Source organism: Ostrinia furnacalis, unplaced genomic scaffold, assembly GCF_004193835.3.
Source record: "Ostrinia furnacalis isolate ACB-3 unplaced genomic scaffold, ASM419383v2 OfSCF1913, whole genome shotgun sequence".
Lineage (NCBI taxonomy): Eukaryota > Metazoa > Arthropoda > Insecta > Lepidoptera > Crambidae > Ostrinia > Ostrinia furnacalis.
This window is the reverse complement of record NW_021132152.1, coordinates 1,006,906-1,025,502: the sequence shown is the minus strand read 5'-3', so window position 1 is coordinate 1,025,502 and position 18,597 is coordinate 1,006,906. Positions and strand designations below refer to the sequence as shown.

The window sequence follows — 18,597 nt, the reverse complement described above, 5'->3', positions numbered from 1 at the left end:
TGTCTTGACGTCATTCTGTCGTAGCAGCAAAGAAATAAATTTAGAAAGAAAAATTTTTTTATTTAAGTCAAAGGGGTGCATCATTTCTAAACAATCACTTCTTGTCAACAGCTGGTGAACGAAGAAGACCGTCCCCGCGTGGTGCAGACCGTAGAAGAACTACAGCGACGCTGGCGCGAGTTGCTGGCGCGCGCGCCACCACACCTTATGCGCCTGGAGTTCCGTTTAGACGAGGCCGTCTTCCACCACTGCATCAAGGACATCGAGAAGGAGATCGTTTATGAGGAACAGGTACATAACAATCCTAACTCAACATCATTTAGTCACAGAACGTCTACTGCTGGACATAGGCCATCTCCAAAGATTTCCAGATTGGCCAGTTTGGTAGTTCAATTTAAGCCCACTGCCAATGCGTGGTATCATCAAGTGTATGGTCACCTCTGATTTATACCATGGCTAGAGTTGAAACTGGGTATAAGGGTAATAAATGAAATGGAGTTTATTCTAACATTATTCCAACATACTAAATTGTGTATAGTTGTTGCAATTCACGAAGGCGAGTGGGCTATACATGTGTGGTGGCTCGTTAATGTTACAGTACTTAATGTTTAGTACACGTACTCACACAAGTAAACACTCGCCTTCGTCAGTTGCAAGAACTATTTAATTTTAGCTAACTTTATTTTTCAGGCCTACAACCAAAGCGACGACGCTGACGGTATACTCATCAGGAACGAGGAATACTTCCGCAACCAAGGCAAGGTTATGCAGGTGGAACACTGTCTCCAGAACCTGAAGAAGATAGCGACGAGCTACACGCACCAGACAGGTGACGTCGCACTGGAAGAAGAGCTCAGAAGGTGCGAGCAACAATGGGAAAGCACCGTACAAAGAGTGGAACACTTCAGGCAGCAACTCCAGAGGATCCCAGCCAAATGGGACGCCTACAGGGAGAAATTCCGGGAAATGGAGAGGTGGATGGACCACGTTGACAAGACCATGGACAGCATTGTACGAGAGGTGGATTCCGCAGAGGCGTTCGAACGAGAGAAGACAATATTCCAGGTAAGTGATTTGTTTCTAAGCGAATGTGGAGTAATAAGATCTATTTGTTAACATCAGGCAAAATATTCATTAAGTGTATTATTTTAAATGCTTTCAATTGGAACAGTTAAGGGAACTAATGGTAACTATAAGCATTAGTTATAAAAAATGGTAGTATAGTTAATTTACTCATTGTTATTCTATGTGTTTAATATTATGTTTTTAGAACATCTGCCGTGAAGCGGATAAGAAACGCGAAGACATGAAGTGGTTGGTCCAGACATTGGACATGTTATCAAACCACTGCTCAGAGTTAGAAGCTCAAGAGGAACAAATGAAGCTCGAAAATCTAATAGCCAGATATAAAAACCTAATTCCTACAATAGAGATCACGATGATAAAGACTGAGACTTACACGAGATGCTACACGTATCGCAGAGAAGTCCATGAGGTCATATGCATACTAGAAAGTGCTAAACAACAGGCCATGATCGAACCAGAACCACAGTCTTTGCAGCATGTGGAACAGCTAGTTCTCGAACAGCAAGCAGCAGTGCAAAAGCTTGACCGACAACGGCCTTCTGTTATGTCTATGCTGCAACGAGGCAAGGAACTCATTAAGGATGCCAACGCGCCTGCGTTCGTCAGAGAGGATGTAAGAAACCTTGAAAGCGGTTGGAATACCGCTTATGAATCCTCCACTGACAGGCTACACAAATTACGTGACACCCAAAAAGTATGGTCTAACTATGAATATCAAAAGGAGGAATTACTCTCAGATCTTGACAAGATCGAGAGCTATGTTGCACATCCAGGATTGGAACTTGGTGTTAGTAACATTGGACGTGAACTTCAAGAAACTAGAACTATTAATACTGACATCGAAAAGGCAAAATGTGAAAGACTGCCTCAGTTGCAACAAGCTTATGCTGAGCTACGATCTTTGACAGCAAACAAACCCAAGCCAGTGATCGAAAAAGATCTTCAAACTATTGAACGTAAATTGGACAGAGTAGAAGATGAAGTACATACTAAGGTAGAACACCTTGAAAAGTTCAATGAAGAATGGGTAAAGGTTGAACGTAAGCTCGAACATGTAAGAGAATGGATAAAGAAAGAAAGTCCAGCTCTGATCTCACAAATACAATCTGAAAATATCACTCCCGAAGAACGTGTGGTGAAATCGCAAGCTCTACAAAAAGTAATTTCTGAAAAGTTGGAGACTATTAGACATGTTGCCGATCAAGGAACAAAACTAGCAGTTGAACATAGAGTCCAAGATGCCAACCGACTTAAAGGTGAAGTGGCATTGTTAGAAAAAATGATGGCTGACCTTCAAAGATCGACTGAACATCAGACTAAAGTAGTAGAGCATGACCTGGCTAGCTGGCAGAAGTATCAAAAAGGGGTATCGGAGATCAAGCCATGGATAGAAGAAGCTGAGATTAAACTTGGTAATGTACCAAAGCCCACGACCTTGCCTGAAGCACAACAACTACAGCAGCAGTCGCGGGCATTAATCACAGATTGTGACAAACAACTAATGAACCTACAAATCCTTTCTAGTGTCAGTCATCAACTGTCGGGCAAGACCAGTGCTCCTGATGAAGTAGATGCTATTCATTCGAGATGGGCTGTGGTCCACGATCTCGCAGATCAATGGCATAACAAATTGGACAAATTAGTTGGTAATTGGGAAAATTTCGAACGCGAGGCTGAAAAACTAGAAACTTGGATAGAAAATGGCGAAAAACTACTAAGCAGTCGCAGTGTTTCTGTTGATACACCCCAAGTAGAGAAACTTGACAGAGAACTTAATAAACTCAAGTCGTTCGGCAATGAGATTTCGCAGCAACAAGCAAGGATTATTAGTTTATCACAGACTTGTGATAATATTTGCCACAACATACAGCCTGAAGGCGCAACTTTATTGAAAAACAAAGTATCTGATATCAAACAAAGAACAAACTCACTAGCTGAGACTGTCAGATCTAAAGTGAACGAGCTTTCGGACAAGATTATCGTCCGACAAGAATTCATGACCAAATTACATAATTTCGACAACTGGATTACCGATTTCAGAAGAAAAACTGAAAGTTATGATCAGATTGGTGCTGACAAAGTTGAACCGACACTGCAGTCGATGCATGTACTTTCTCAGGAGCATGCGGCCAAAGAACCAGAATTCACTGATATTTATAACGAAATCAAGAATATGACACTTTCATCCCATCCCGATGAATCCCGGTCTTTGAGTGAGACCTACTCAAATATAGCTCAGCATTACCAAGTAATAGAGAACAATATTCAACAAAACAAGGCTGTTTTACAAAAATGGTCTGAGTTGTTGAACTGGTACGACGACACAAAGCAACAACTTGGTCATATTCAATACCAAATTGATGGACCTAAACTAACACCTGAAAGTTACGAAGTTTTGCGACAGGAACTTGTAAATATTATCACAAAGGTACCAGAATGGAAGAGTCACGTTGCGTTGTTAGATGGACCTTCAAGAGTCAAAGTTACAGATCAAAATACGGGTCGTATTATGTCACCGACTAGCTTAGTCAAGGAAGTGGAAATGAAAGCTGATGCGTTGCTGAACCAAGTAACTACTAAGAGAGATCTCGTACAAAAGGTTGGTGCAAGATGGGACAAGTTTAATGTTCAACACAACGCATTAAGCCAAGTATTGCATGGAATCCAATCTGTTCTCAATGATATGGCTCAAAAACCAGTTCCATTAACTGAAGCTACTATTCAAGATATGACGGAACAACTTGACAAACTTGACGTTGAAATGAGAGACAAACAATCAATACGTAAAGAGTTGAGAGAAGAAGGGTTACATTTGATGAGAGAAGATCAACCCAATATGGGCACAATTCAAAATGCGCTGTCTGCAGCTGACAATAATTGGGACCAAATTGTAAATTCGATGAGAGACACCAAAAACAAATATATTTTACTGTCATCGACACTTCAAGAACTGAAAAACTTTACAGTTGCATTCGATAGGGAAATGAATAGAGCTGAACAACTGTACAATGATTCTAAAGATGCCCCGAATGATTACATGCAAACTGCTCAAGCCTTAGAAAAGGCCAAGAAATCGTATGAAATATTGAAAAGATCAAAGGGGCTCTTAGATCAGATGGATGTTATTAAGCAATCTATATTAAAACAAGCTTCGACTCTGGGAGGTTTCGACACTAGCCCACTTGAAGAAGCATTTTTGACTTCGCAAACTCATTGGGAGAAAGTTAATGATGCTGCTATCAAGAGAATACAAGATTTAGAATCTCAGCTTATTGTTTGGAGACAAATTGATGACACAAAGAATCAAGTTTTAACTTGGCTCAGTGAAACTGGACAAAACTTATCTAATGCTTGTGACAACTTAGAAATTCGATTTGGTCAAAATCATCTTACTAAATACAAAGAAGAATTGCCATTGTACTTGTCATTGAAAAACAGTATTAAGGCTAAATGCGAACAAATTACGAACTTAAACAAAAACATACCAGTAGAACAAGTATCTTCTATAGTCAACTACTTGGAATCTGAATTTGAAGCTTTGCAGAGTCTGGCTGAGAATTTGGAAAGTGCGGTGTCGTCTTTAGAAACTAAAGAGAACAAATTGAAGGATAACATTAAGCGACTATCGGACAGTGTCAGCAAAATCAGAGATGATATAATTAAATGTGATGACATGACTGGTGATAATGCTAAGATCTTAGACCGTCTTAAGAAGTGTCAAGCCTGTAAGGCAGAGTTACAGAACTTAAACGATGAAATTGATAACTTGACACAAAATGTCTCTGAAATGAATGCCAACTATCCAGGGTTCTATGAATCACTAGTACCAAAAGAATTGAGTTCTTTGCAAAAACGTTTTGAAAGTGTAGTGATACACGCTAATAAGACAGAAACTACCCTTCTGACATTCTTACAAAAACTATTCACTGATAAATTGGCAATGTTTAACAGGAATCTAAAGATCCTTGATGATAAGACAAGGTGGTGTATGCCTGATGCAAGCAGTGACAAATACAACTTGGAAGTGAAAGCAGCCGCCTTGGCTGATGTTGAAAATGGTATTGCTGAGTGTCAGAGCAAGGTGAAGGAATTAAAGGAAGCCAGCGAAATTCTCAAAGTAGTCGCGGAGCCTGCATGTGCTCAAGAAGCCGCTGTACAAACGAACAAAGCACAGAAAAACTTAGAAGTTTTGTCAGCTAATTGCGACGAAATTAAAAACAGACTTAAAGAGAACATTGACGCATGGCAAGATTACGAAACTTTATTGGAAAATGTGTCTGAGTGGCTCAAGGACAAAGAAAATACTGTTAGACTGGAATCTGCCAATCTCTTGAATATGAATGACATTGACAGTAAAATAGTTGACATGCAGAATCTTAATCAAGAAATTCAAAACTACAACGGTGAAATTCAGAAACTGACTGGCATTGGAGAGACAATTATGTCTCGGAATCCAGATTCAAGAGTTCTGCAATACATAAATCACTTAGTGACTAGATATCAAACTGTAGGCAAATTCATGGAAAATCACTTACACCGATTACAAGAATTGAAAAACAATAAGACTAAGTATGACAAGTCTATTGCAGACTTTAAAAATTGGCTTCAGGATGCAAATGGCAAGATCAAAGACTTAGCGGTAATGAGCAAGCATGCTAAGCCGACCGCAGCTGATTTAGCTCAGGTTAAGCAACTCAATGACAACAAAGAAGTTGGACAGAAATTGCTAAATACTGCCATTGAATCAGGCGAAGCTCTTTTCAGTGGAATAACTCCAGAAGGCCGAGAACAAATCAGAAATGAATTAAGAGCATTAAGAGACTATTTTGAGGATTCTGTCGATTCATTAAACAATGTCATCAAGGATATTGAAACAACAATCAATAAGAGATCATCCTTTGATGATACTTTCAATCAAGTACAAAAATGGATCAGCGATAAAGAAAAAGAGTTAGGAGAGTTCAAATTGTGCCCGACGCTACCAGAAAAGAAAGCTCAATTGCATGCAAACAAGATAATGCATCAAGAAGTTGATTTACATCAGTCAATGCTTTCACAATTAACTGAAAAGATCAAATTAATGCCAGATGACGAAGCAGAAAAAAGCTTGTCAAAGACCATTGATAGGTACAAGGGCATGTCTAAAGAACTTGAAAAGAGAATAGCAACATGTGAGTCGCATGTGGCAGATCATGAAAAATATGTTCAGTCCTTTGAAGATTGTCGTGATCGCCTCAATCACATCATTGCTGAAAATAGTGTGTTAAACTATGGAGTTGTTACACTGAAAGAAGACGTCGACTCTAAAATTGCAGCTATAGGCAAAGTAACTGACAAGGCTACTGAAATTGAAGCCATTCTTGATGGCTTAAAATCGCAATTAAATGTTGTCTTACAAACCACAAGCTCGAACGGCCACCCTGTTCTAATTAGTGAATATGAACAGCTTCAAACTACGTGGGATCAGTTTGCAACACAATGCAAAGAACAAGATAAGAAACTCAAAGAAACCTTGAAGCAGTGGAATGAAAGTCAAAAGACATTAGATGAATTAGAAGAATGGCTTAAGCTCAAAGAAAATCAAGTCAGAGATCAAAGCTTGAAGAGCAATCTGGAAGCTAAAATTAGCCACTTACAGAAAGTTAAGGAGATTCAGGGTGAGTTAGCAGCACGAAGCCCTGAGTTCACCGCTTTGACCAGCAACAAACAAGTTGCAAGTGAATCTGATCTTACAAACAAAACTTCCAAATTGGCTACAAGATACCATACATTAAACAACCTAGTCAATGAAATAATTTCTAAATACGAAGTATTCGTGTCAGAACATCAAGCATTCGAAAATGAGTACGACAATATGGAAACTTGGCTAGCTGGAATGCTTGGTGAGTTACAAGATCTCAATGAAATCGTTGGTGATTATGCTGTTTTACAAGAAAAACAAAATAAGGCTAAAGAACTTTATGAAACCAGAAATAAGAAGACACCAGTATTTGAAGAATTCCTGAGCTTAGGAGAGAAACTATATACACATACAAGCCCAGATGGCCGTGAAGTTATCCGCCAGAAAATTAGAAAGATCAGGACTTTATGGGATAGCTTTGGTGACAGCTTCCAAGAAACTGTTAACAAATTAGACCAGTGTCTCTTACAGTTCTCAGACTTTTCCTTGGCTCAAGAACAGCTAACTAAATGGCTCAAAGACGTTGAAAAGGCAATGCAACGCCACACTGAACTTAAGGCATCACTTGAAGAAAAGAAAGCTCAATTGCAAAATCACAAAATAATGCATCAAGAAATAATGACCCATCAACAACTAGTCGAGTCTGTTTGTGATAAAGCACAACAATTAGTGGATCAAACACATGATGCATCGTTGAATGTTTACTTACAATCTATAAAACAACTGTTCCAAAATATCGTCACTAAATCTCAGAACCTTCAAGACAACTTAGAAGATTGTGTAAAGCGCCACGAAGATTTAGTACGTCTTATCCAGCAGTACAAAGATTGGTTAGGTTCCCAGTCAGAAAAATTACTTGACATTGAAAATGCAACTGGAGAAAAACCAGAAATCATTAGGAAACTCCAGTCCGCTGTTGCATTAAAGGATATTGAGAAAATCGGATCCAGCAAGTTGGATGAAATCAGAAATGTTTTCTCTGCTGTTAGCAAAAGCACGTCAGAATCTGGTAATGCGGCAATTAAAGCTGAAATTGACAATTTACTAGATCAGTTGCGCAATGCCGTTCAAAGTATTGGAACGTCAGAGCAAAAATTGAAACATACTTTAGAAATTTGGAATAAGTTTGATGTCTCCATAGAATCTATTACTGAATGGCTTAAAAATATGGAATCTAAATGCAGAGATCAAAGTCTTTGTTCAACATTGCAAGAAAAAGAAGCGCAACTAAAGAGATATGTAGACCTTAGAAATGAGATCAATGCCAAGGAGAAAGAGATTGATGCATTTGTTGATGAATCTCATAGCCTTATCCAATTAAGTGGAGTGGAACGCTTGAAACCACTCGTGACTCAAGTGAATAGTAGATACCAACAACTTCACTTGATTTCTAAAGACATAGTCAACCATTGGTCTGAATTGGTTGGTGATCACAGAAAGTATGTTCAACTGAAAAGTGAATTCGAAACGTGGCTCAGGCCGTTGGAAGAACAACTATCACAAATGGTCACAAAGGAAGACAAGCTTAGCATTGAAAGCAAAGGAAACAAGCTGCAGGTATTTTTAATGGAAAGAGATAATGGTGAGCACAAAATAGGAATTCTGACAAGTGCTGGAGACAAAGTTCTCCCTGAAACAGCAGCTAACGGCAGAGAGAATATCCGATCTGAAATAAGAGATCTTAGGGAACGGTGGGATAAACTGAACGACACAATCCTCCAGCAACAGAAAGAGTACGAATCTCAGACATTGCAATGGTCAAGTTACCAGGACGTACTTCAGCAAACTTTGTCGTGGTTGGATGAAAAAGAAAAGATTGTTGAAAATGAAGAAAAATCTGTGCTCAATTCCGCTCAAGAAATAAAGTCAAAATTACTTAAAAACAAGACTTTGTTACAAGAAATTTACTCACACAAAAGGGTTATTGAAACAGTTACCGAAAAAGCTAAATCGGTAGCTGCTAACTTACACTCTGGGAAAGATGAGGGTGATGATATGTCTAAAATAATTCAATCTGTTTGGGACAGATACAACGCATTAACAAACAGGTTGTCTGGGATCATCGATAAGCACGAGAAAACATTCGAGATATATCAACAATTCTCAGACCAACAAAAATCTCTACAAGACTATCAGAAGCATCTGTGGGATCGTCTTCATTTACTGTCAGACTTCACTGGAAATAAAGCAGCTCTACAAAGTAAACTGGCTAAAATTCAAGAGCTTCTGGATGCGATACCAACAGGCAACAACAAGCTGAAGATTTTATCAGACTTGATTGAAAACAGTTCATCTAAATTATCACCAAGAGGGCGTGAAGGTATGTCCAGAGAGTTGGCATTACTCAAGGCTGATTTAGAAAAGTTCACTGCGACAGTGCATGAAGTGAAGCGAGGTATTGAAGATAAGATACAGCAATGGATTGAGTTCGAAAGTGCAAATGACAGGTTACAGCACTGGCTAACAGATACTGAGATGAGCTTGAAAACATACACTCCCAAGGCGACTCTAGATGAGAAAATTGATCAACTCAATAAATATCAGGTATGTAACATTTCTATTTGTTTAATCATTCATTTATCTCAATATGAAACCAAATATTTATTTTACTAAACAGGAATTGAGTAAAGCGATTGATAATCACGAAAATGATTTGAGCGCTGTCATAAGACTCGGGGAAGCTTTGGATCAAGTAAGATGATCAAAATGAAAAAACTTTATACCCTCGGCACTGTAGGATAGTCTAATTTTCAGTAGATACTTTATTAATTACACGATAGCCTTTTGCTATATCAAAGTCTAACAAAAACTACATTACTACTTACTCATAATGTATTAAATACATAATATTTCTACTCTGTTTCAAACTCGTATTTTAATATAATTACTAATTTTAGTGGCGATGGTTAATGGTATACTTTTAAGTAGTTCTGACAATGTGACGGTTTTTAAAATGAACTTTAGCATCAATCTAAGTGACGATTACTAATAGTAGTTGTTGTAGTTAGTTTAAAAATTTGTTGTGTATTTCTTAACAAATATAATAGTAAACATTGATTCTTTCAGGCTATTTTGGCTAACTTGAAGAAGACTGAAAATGACGTAGACAAATTAAGCGATGAATTCAGTGATTTGATCGAAAACTGTAACGACACCAGGATCACAATGAACTTGCAACAAATGACTTCTCGATTCCAATCAGTACAGTCGACAGCCAAAGAGTTGGTGAAGAAGTGTGAACAAGCTGTCAACGATCACAGTGCGTATCAAGAGAAATACAACCAATGTACAGACTGGATTAAGTCAGCACAGCACAAGTTTGAAGAATGTAATAAGAAAATCTCTAGCACACCAGAAGGCATAAGTGCCAAGCGAGAAAGTCTTAACGATTTGCTTAGCCAACGACGCAATGCTACTCTGCTTGTGAACAACACAGTCGAACTAGGAGAAAAGTTGTATCCTTCTACATCACCTGAAGGTAAAGAATTGATTGAACAACAGCTTCAAGACATCCAACAATCTATTGACAACTTGTATGATAATATCACAAAGGCCGAAAGAGATTTGGATTCTGAATTGAACAAGTGGTCATCATTTGATGATAATCTGAAGACTGTGCAACAATGGTTGTCAACGGCCGAGAAGAACTTACCAAAAGAAATTGAATTAAAGGCTACATTGGATGAAAAGCGTAATCAATTAAACGTCTACAGGACATATCTTCAAGATGCTATCGCCCACCAACAAGACATAGCTAACTTAGAAGCTCGTGCTCAAAGCTTACCAGACATTACAAAAGATATTACAAAGGAAATAAACCAACTGAAACAAAGACATGAGACCATACTTACACGAGCGAAATCATTTGTTGAACAATATGAAGCTATTGTTAATAACCATCAACAATACACTAAAGCGGTTATGGACTTGCAAGAATGGGTAGAAGCTACACATAACACTGCGCAGCTGTGGGGAGATGTTAATTTAGAGCGCGTGGCACTAAGTAGCAACTGTGAGAAGCTGAAATCTTTGCAATTAAGTTTGCCAGAAGAGAAGGCTCGTATTGACAAGATACGTTCCATAGGAGAAAAAGTTCTTCCTGGTACTATTAGTAATGGGCAAGCCAATATTAGAAACCAAATTGATGCTTCTCATCAAGAATGGGAAGGCTTAGTTTCGTTTATTAACAAAACTATTGAATCTCTTGAAAATAAAATACAGCAATGGAATGAGTATGAAAACATGAAAGACCAATGCCTAGCCTGGATTAGGAATACTGACACACAGATTCATGCTGTTGACTTAAAAGCGACATTACAAGAAAAGCAGGAGCAGTTTAAGAAGTTCCAAGAGTTACAAGGGGAAGTACGTGCTAAGGAACTTGAAATCGATAATATAACTGAAAAAGCACAGCATTTATACACGGGAGTGCTTGGGCCTCGAGGTTCACAGATATCCGATCTTGCAGTTAAATATCAAACTCTGTCTCAAAAAGTTAAGGACTTAACTAATAGGTGGCAACAGTATGTTAAAACCCACCAAGAGTTTGCTAGTAATGTTACTGAATGTTCCCAATGGATCGAGGAACTAAGAGACAAGTTGGACTTCTGTGCTGACCTCAGCTCTAGTTCTCAAGATGATTTAGAAACGAAATTAGTTTTGATACAGAATTTGTTGCTAACAAAAGATGAAGGATTTACGAAAGTGCAATCACTTGTTGAACTTGCGCAGAATGTAATGGCAAACACTGCACCTGCTGGCCATGAAGCAATTAATAACTCGCTTATTGCCTTACAAGAACAATGGTCAGCATTATTGTCCAGAATGATTGAAACAAAGAGCATGTTAGATGATTCTGTGACTAAATGGGCTGGGTTCTTAGAACAAATTCAGTTGATCGAGAAGAGCAACAACTGGCTTGAGAATATGTTAGCTGAATTAACTCCATATGAGTCCTCCATGACTGATAAACGAGGTCAACTGGAAAAACTAAAGGAAGTTGAAGAAAAAGCCCGATGCGATCGTCTTGATGTCGACACATTGAAAGCTAAGGCCGCTGAAATGATAGCTAGTGGTCAGCAAAACCAAGCAGCATCGAAAGCTCAAGAAACGCTTAATAAGTTCGATACACTTTACGACCGAGTCAAGAAACTGCTTGCTGACCGAGAAGAGCAGTACAAGGACCACAGGCTATACAAAGAAGCGCATGATGAACTTATTCAATGGTTGACCAGAGCTCGAGAAAAGGTTCCATCTTTGAAGTCTAAGCCATTGAGCGACAAATTAGCAATTGAGAATTCAGTAGCGCCTCTTGATGCGTTGATAAATAAACAAGCTCAAGGTGAACTGTTGCTGGAACACCTGCAACATACTGGAGAGGTGGTCCTTGCTAGTACTTCACCTGAAGGACAAACAACAATCAAAAATGAAATGAAAGCATTGAAAGAAAGCTTTGACGATCTTTTCAATGAAATTAAACAACAAAAGAGCCAATTAGAGGAAACTGTTAATCAATGGCGCGAATACAAAGATGAATATGAAAGGCTTTCAGATTGGTTACAACAAAAAGAGATTCTTATTAAAAACCATAAACTGGCATTGCTTGGAACTGCAAAAGAAAAAGGCGCCCAGGTTAATGAAGTCAAAGAAATTGTTGATCAATTAAATAAAGGTAAGAAAGATATTGAAACGTTCAATGCTTCAGCATCGGGTCTATTGGCGTCACATCTTGATACATATGTTAACAACCAATTGAGGCATCTGAATTCAAGATATCAAGTTTTAGTCAATATGGCTAATGATGTTCTGAAGAAAGTAGAAACTAATTATGAACAACATCAAAACTACGATGAAAACTATGCCAAAACTAAGAAATGGATCGATGACGCCTGGGAAATCACCCGCAGTGGCAGTGAAGCTGGCAGCAATAGCAGTAAGGAAGCATTACAAAAACGTTTGGAACAAATAGAAGACTTGTTGAAACGTCGCGAAGAAGGCCAGAATTTAGTACATGCTACTGTAAATAGTGGTGAAAAAGTTCTAAGAAACACAAGATCTGACGGTAAAGACAGAATTAACACTGAACTCAAAGAATTGCAAAACGAATGGGATCGTTTAGTCAAAAAGATGACGACAGCTAAAGTTCATTTAGAGACGGCCCTACTGCAATGGGCCGATTATAGCTCAAGTTATTCACAACTCCAGCAATGGATACAAGACAGAGAAGCAAAACTTCAAGAAGTGTGTGAGCAGAAAGTCGCCAAGTCAAAGAAAGGTCAAGACCGTCTTGCTGGTCTTACAACAGGCCTCAGCCTTGGCGAAAGAAAAGCTACACTCCGTCAAACAAACAATATTGTTCAAGATATCGTTTCGTTTGAACCCATGATTCAGTCTGTAACTTCTAAGGCTTCGGAACTTATGCAACAAGCTCCGGCATCTGAAATCACCAGCAAATATGAAACGCTATCTAAACAAGCTAAAGACTTATATGAAAAACAAAAAGAAACAGTTGAACAGCACCAGGCCTTTATTGACGCTGGTTCAGATTTCGTCCAATGGATTAGGGCTGCTAAGGAAAGGTTAGGCAAGTGCTCTGATGCAACCGGAGATAAGGAATTTTTAAGTAGTAAGATATCTCAACTTAAAGTTTTGGAAAGTGAATTACCGGAAGGACAAGCAAAATTACAAAAAGCTCTAGAACAAGGAGAGATATCATGTGCAGTAGCAGATGAGGAAGACAAAGAAGAAATAGAGGAAGAAGTAGCTCTTATGCAAGAGGAATACGATACCTATGTGTAAGTTTATTTTTGTTGATATTTGATTTACTATTGTCTTATAAAGTCGGTTGTACAAACACTTAATTTACATTTCAGTGAGCAGCTGAAAAACACCAAAGCATTGATTGAAGGAGGTATTGTAAAATGGACTGAATATGAAGAGCAGTACAAGGAAGCCTTGGATTGGTTGTCAAAGACTGAAAAACTAGTACAATCATTTAATAAATTGCAAAATAACTTGGAGCAAAAGAAAGTGGTTCTGGAGGAATTCCAGGTAAGGTTTATTACAAGTTTTTGTATTTGAAAAATCTGTTAGTTATTACATTATGTTTTAATTAATTAACTTCTTTCAGGGACATCTGCAAATGTTATTCGACTGGCAAGCTGAACTTGACAAGCTCAACGTTCACGCGCAGACTTTGTTGGAAACATGTGCAGACACCAGGATTTCGAACGGAATTACTCAAATCACAACAAAATACAATGCTTTACTGTCTCTCGCTAAAGAAGTTATGAAGAGACTTGAACTCCATTACCAGGTAAGCAAACAGATTAGAATAATATCTGTTTTATTTTTTTCTTTAATAACGTGAACAAATTTAAATAAATGTTTATTTGTTAAGGAACATCAACAACACAATGCCCTGTATGGAGAATGCCAAGATTGGCTTGACAGAACTCGCGAGAAACTTAACCAGTGTGCTGAAATACCAAACACTTTACAAGAAGTTAACAACAAGCTTAACACCGTTAAACTTCTACGACAGTCTTTGGAACAAGGTCAGAATAAACTAAGATACTTGTTGGAATTGAAAGAGAAGGTCATTATGAACACGGAACAAGCAGGCGCAGCTAAGATCCAGGAAGACACAGATAACCTAAAACAAGAGTTTGACAAATTGATTGCTGATTTACAAGACGTCCGCAATAAATTGACCACCAGAGCTGGACAGTTTGACGACATTTCAAAGGTAATGTATTACTTCAAACTAATATTCAAACATTTTTAACGTAAATTGGTATAAATCAACTGTATTCTTTTTTTGATTTCAGATCCACAAATTACTGGTCGAATGGCTAGATGATATTGACCAGAAAATACAATCAGACGATTCTTTGATGAATGACCTATCAGAGAAGAAGGCTAAGCTGGAGAAGTTCAAAACATTCAACAGGGATATTGATTCTCACAACGATCTCGTTAAAAAGCTGACTGAAAAGTTACAAGAAGACGGATCTTTGAAATCAAAAGAAATTGAAGATACGTTAAAACGCTACGATAACATAAGGAAGACAGTTAACGAGATGATCGCTGTAAGTATTTTAAATTCAAAAATACTTAAATTAACAAGCTTATTTTTATTTTAACATTATTTGATACTGATTAAACGGATTTTTTCAGAAACTCGAAGAATACGTTAATTCCCACATACAGTACAAAGAATCGTACGACAACTTCTATGATTGGGTTCGTAATTGCAAGATAGAAATCCAGCAATGCTCTGATTCTCACGGAGAAAAAGAAGAAGTTCAAAAGAAACTAAAGAATGTGAATAAAATTATTGAATCATTGCCTAAGGGAGAAGCTCTTTTGAAGAAAACAATCCAACATAGCGAAGCTGTATTAAAAACAACTGGTAATGAAGGAAAGGATAACATCAATCAAGAAATCAAACAGTTGCAGATTGAGTGGGAGAACTTGCAACAGATTTGCAAGGACACCAAGAAGTTGCTAGAAAAGTGTCTGTCCGCTTGGTCAGATTTCCTGGAAACATCTGAGAAGATGAGCAAATGGGTCAAAGATTTCGATAACAAGCTTAAAGGAGTACAGAAAGTAGACAAAATCACACCTGAGCATCTCGATAAGTGTCGCGAACTTTTGGCAGAAGCTCTTAGAAACAAACATGTTTTGGAAGAGCTTAACGATAGGTGTGAGAACTTAATGGAGTTGAGCGCCTGTGCATGGGTCCGCGACAAGACAGTCACTTTGCAAACTGAATACACGACTCTCCTGACTAAGATACAAGGCCTTGTTTCTAACGGAGAAAAGAACCTATCTGATCATACAGAATTCATTAAGGCCAAGGAAGATCTACAGAAATGGCTAGAAACAGCTCACGGAACAGTTCAAGATTCGATAGGAGTAGGTGACATTGATACCACAAAGGATAAACTTGAAACCATCAAGCTTGTAAGCAACAGAATGACTGAAGGACATCACTTGCTCGTCGTCCTTCAAGAGGCATTCAAGAAAGCTCTGAACAACACTCCCCCTGAAGAACAAGATGGTTTACGAAATGACGTTAAACTTTTGCAGGAGAGCTGGGACCAACTTAAGATTGACTTGAATTCCATTACAGTACAACTGAAGGCTGCTATTGGAAAATGGGAAGACTTTGAAGAATCTAAGAATAAAATGAACCAATGGATTAAGGATACTGAACAGAACTTGGATAAAGTTCCTCCTACCAGTGGCGAGCTTGGTGAAATGAAGACTTTATTAGAAAAATACAAGCACATAGAAGATGAAATCGACAATAAGAAACCAGAGCTAGAAAGGCTAAAGAGTGAAGCCGCTGAACTGAGTAGCTGGGCAAAGAAACCAGCAGTCAAAGAATCTGTTACAGAAATCGAGAAAAAATGCAATGCATTGCGCGCTAAGTGCGCAGCAAAGAAAGCTGAACTCGAGTCTGATATCAAAGACTACAATCAATACCACCAATCGCTACAAGACACTGAAAAATGGCTGTTACAGATTTCATTCCAACTTATGGCTCATAATTCCCTGTACATTTCTAACAGGGAGCAAACAGAAGAACAGTTGGCTCAGCACGCTGTTTTGTTAGATGACATTCAGAAGTACAGATCCACTCTTGACGACCTGGAAGCTAAAGGTAAAGCGCAGATTGAGAGGTACCAAGCAACGGCGCCATCAATCAAGGACACTGTAGGAAAACAGCTGAAGAACGTTAACGACAGTCACAAGTCTCTGTTAGCCACGGCGCTTCAGATCGAACGCCGGCTACGCGAGGGGCTTGCCAAATTCAAGGAATACGAAGACACTCTTGAAAGCATTTTGAACAACTTAGATGAGTGCGAGCCTGCTATCACCGAGCTTGATGTACCGGTCGACGGCCTGTCGCACGGTCGTGAGCTTCTGGACAAAGCGAGGGTAAGTTGCCTATTTTATTCTTTACGAAACCATTTCAGAAGCAGTTACCTACTTTAAGGTCTTTGTTTTCTCGATTATACAAAAAAGAAAATCGACAGTTGAAATAGTTGTTACACTTTTGGAGGTAGTGTGACAAAGCTACTCAATCTATACGTTTGGGACCGTCTTTTTAATTTCAGCAATGCAACATCAGTTTTATTGCGTGTAACTTACCTACTTCATCCATAGGCTCTGCACAACCGTCTCCAAACGGAAAAGAGTCGTCTTTCGGCGGCGGTAGCGGCGTGCTCGGCGGCCGCCGCGTCGGTGTCGCGACCGTCATCGCCCGCCGACTCCGCGCCGCTTCCGATCCCGCCGCGTGAACTACACGTGCGCGCGCGCCTCGAAGACCTCATCGACCAGGTACTCAACGCCTCCGCTAAGATCCTCGCTTCGGATGTTCTGACCTCCTTCTAACTGTGTGCTGGAATTTTTGGTTTTATTAATAAGTGAAAGAGCAATGAGAACGAGTTTATTTCGTATGGTGATATCGATGGTGAACGTGAATATTTACACAAATCTAAAACGATGTTCTTAAGTCACCGATAATATGCAGTAGAAGTTTTGATTGACACTTTGCCGTCGCCATCTTTTTGCATCAGTCCTTCTCATGCCGAGATGCTACGAGCGTGCGTGAGTGATAGACAAAGCCAAATGTACGGATATCACGTTGCGAAATAGGCTCGTTTTAAAGTTAAAAAGTAGGTTTATTAATTAATGAATTCCTTTTCTAATAAAGGGATTTTAAGCTATTTATTAGAAATTACAGTCTTAAGGAATAATTTATAATAGTAGAGGTGTTTTAAACATCACCATAGCTCGATTTTAATTACTACCGTACTATCTAGCGCATGTTATAACTGTGCCTTAAGAAACATGAGTGTTGTTCGTAAAGTGTTCAATTTAGATTTAATTAATTTATAAAGGTTCTAGTTTGCCAGGTCGACAAAAAGAACAAAACCAACGAGTTATAAAGTGCCTGAAGTAAGACATTGATTTACGTACAAGTTAGTTTGATGAAGTTGTAGATAGAGAAACTAGTGTAGTTAGTAAATAAAGATTAATGTAAAGGCTTCGTCGTTGGCAATGTATTTTTGTGCACCTGGTACTACCGCTGATTCAAGATGATTAATATTAAACAAACAAACAAAACATATTGCTCATTAAACCATAAAAGTAACAATTACAAGATATTTAAAGAGAATCGTCTTGACTCAGAATGAATGTCACTTTGTTTGTACGAGAAATAGGCACTTCACTGTTCTGTGTGATTCACTCATTATCACGAAATGCACGCCATTCAAGAAATTATAGTGACAATGTATGATAATGTATGAATTTGAAACACAATGATAACCATTAACAAACAATTAACAAAGTTTTCTTGGATCGGACGAGACAAAAGTCTGTTGTTCAATTTGACAAAATAATCTTCTTCTGTTAGGTGCTCGTTCATCCAATTTTGCACAACATGCAGTCTCAAAACGATATTTAAATAGCAAGGTAAATAATATCTTTTTAAGACTGTGTGTACAATAACTAGCACTGTGTGTTGTTGCCCGTGTGTTGTATGGTGCATGGTGTGTTCTAGAAGCGAGTTAGCGATGTCGGCAGCGCGCCGCGCATCCACGAAATTCTTAAAAACCTGGAGACACCAGAGTTCAACGAAAAGCTAACGGCTTTCGAACAAAGGGTAAGGCTTTCGCTTGCTTAAAGATAATCCTACGAGATACTTAAAACAGCAACTTAGTTGTTTATTAATTTCACGAACACTAAAAACGCTCGCACCGCATTCGGTTTGCATTTGTGGTTTGGAATCTTTCACGAACAGTTTGATTTCTAAA

General features: G+C 38.5%; 1 protein-coding gene across 3 annotated transcripts in view; it reads left to right on the top strand.

The window, feature by feature from the left end:
• Msp300 (Muscle-specific protein 300 kDa) overlaps positions 1 to 18,597 on the top strand; it is a 152,430-nt gene that overhangs the window by 51,256 nt on the left and 82,577 nt on the right. For 2 of the 3 annotated variants that reach the window (XM_028306327.1, XM_028306326.1), the window contains exons 12-23: positions 112 to 291; positions 691 to 1,065; positions 1,271 to 9,310; positions 9,384 to 9,458; positions 9,833 to 13,560; positions 13,639 to 13,816; positions 13,896 to 14,081; positions 14,166 to 14,513; positions 14,596 to 14,856; positions 14,945 to 16,714; positions 16,943 to 17,116; positions 18,345 to 18,446. In XM_028306327.1, the coding sequence (XP_028162128.1) occupies positions 112 to 291; positions 691 to 1,065; positions 1,271 to 9,310; positions 9,384 to 9,458; positions 9,833 to 13,560; positions 13,639 to 13,816; positions 13,896 to 14,081; positions 14,166 to 14,513; positions 14,596 to 14,856; positions 14,945 to 16,714; positions 16,943 to 17,116; positions 18,345 to 18,446 (15,417 nt within the window). The remainder of the gene's footprint in view (positions 1 to 111; positions 292 to 690; positions 1,066 to 1,270; positions 9,311 to 9,383; positions 9,459 to 9,832; positions 13,561 to 13,638; positions 13,817 to 13,895; positions 14,082 to 14,165; positions 14,514 to 14,595; positions 14,857 to 14,944; positions 16,715 to 16,942; positions 17,117 to 18,344; positions 18,447 to 18,597) is intronic. The other variant, XM_028306328.1, reaches the window with a different exon arrangement.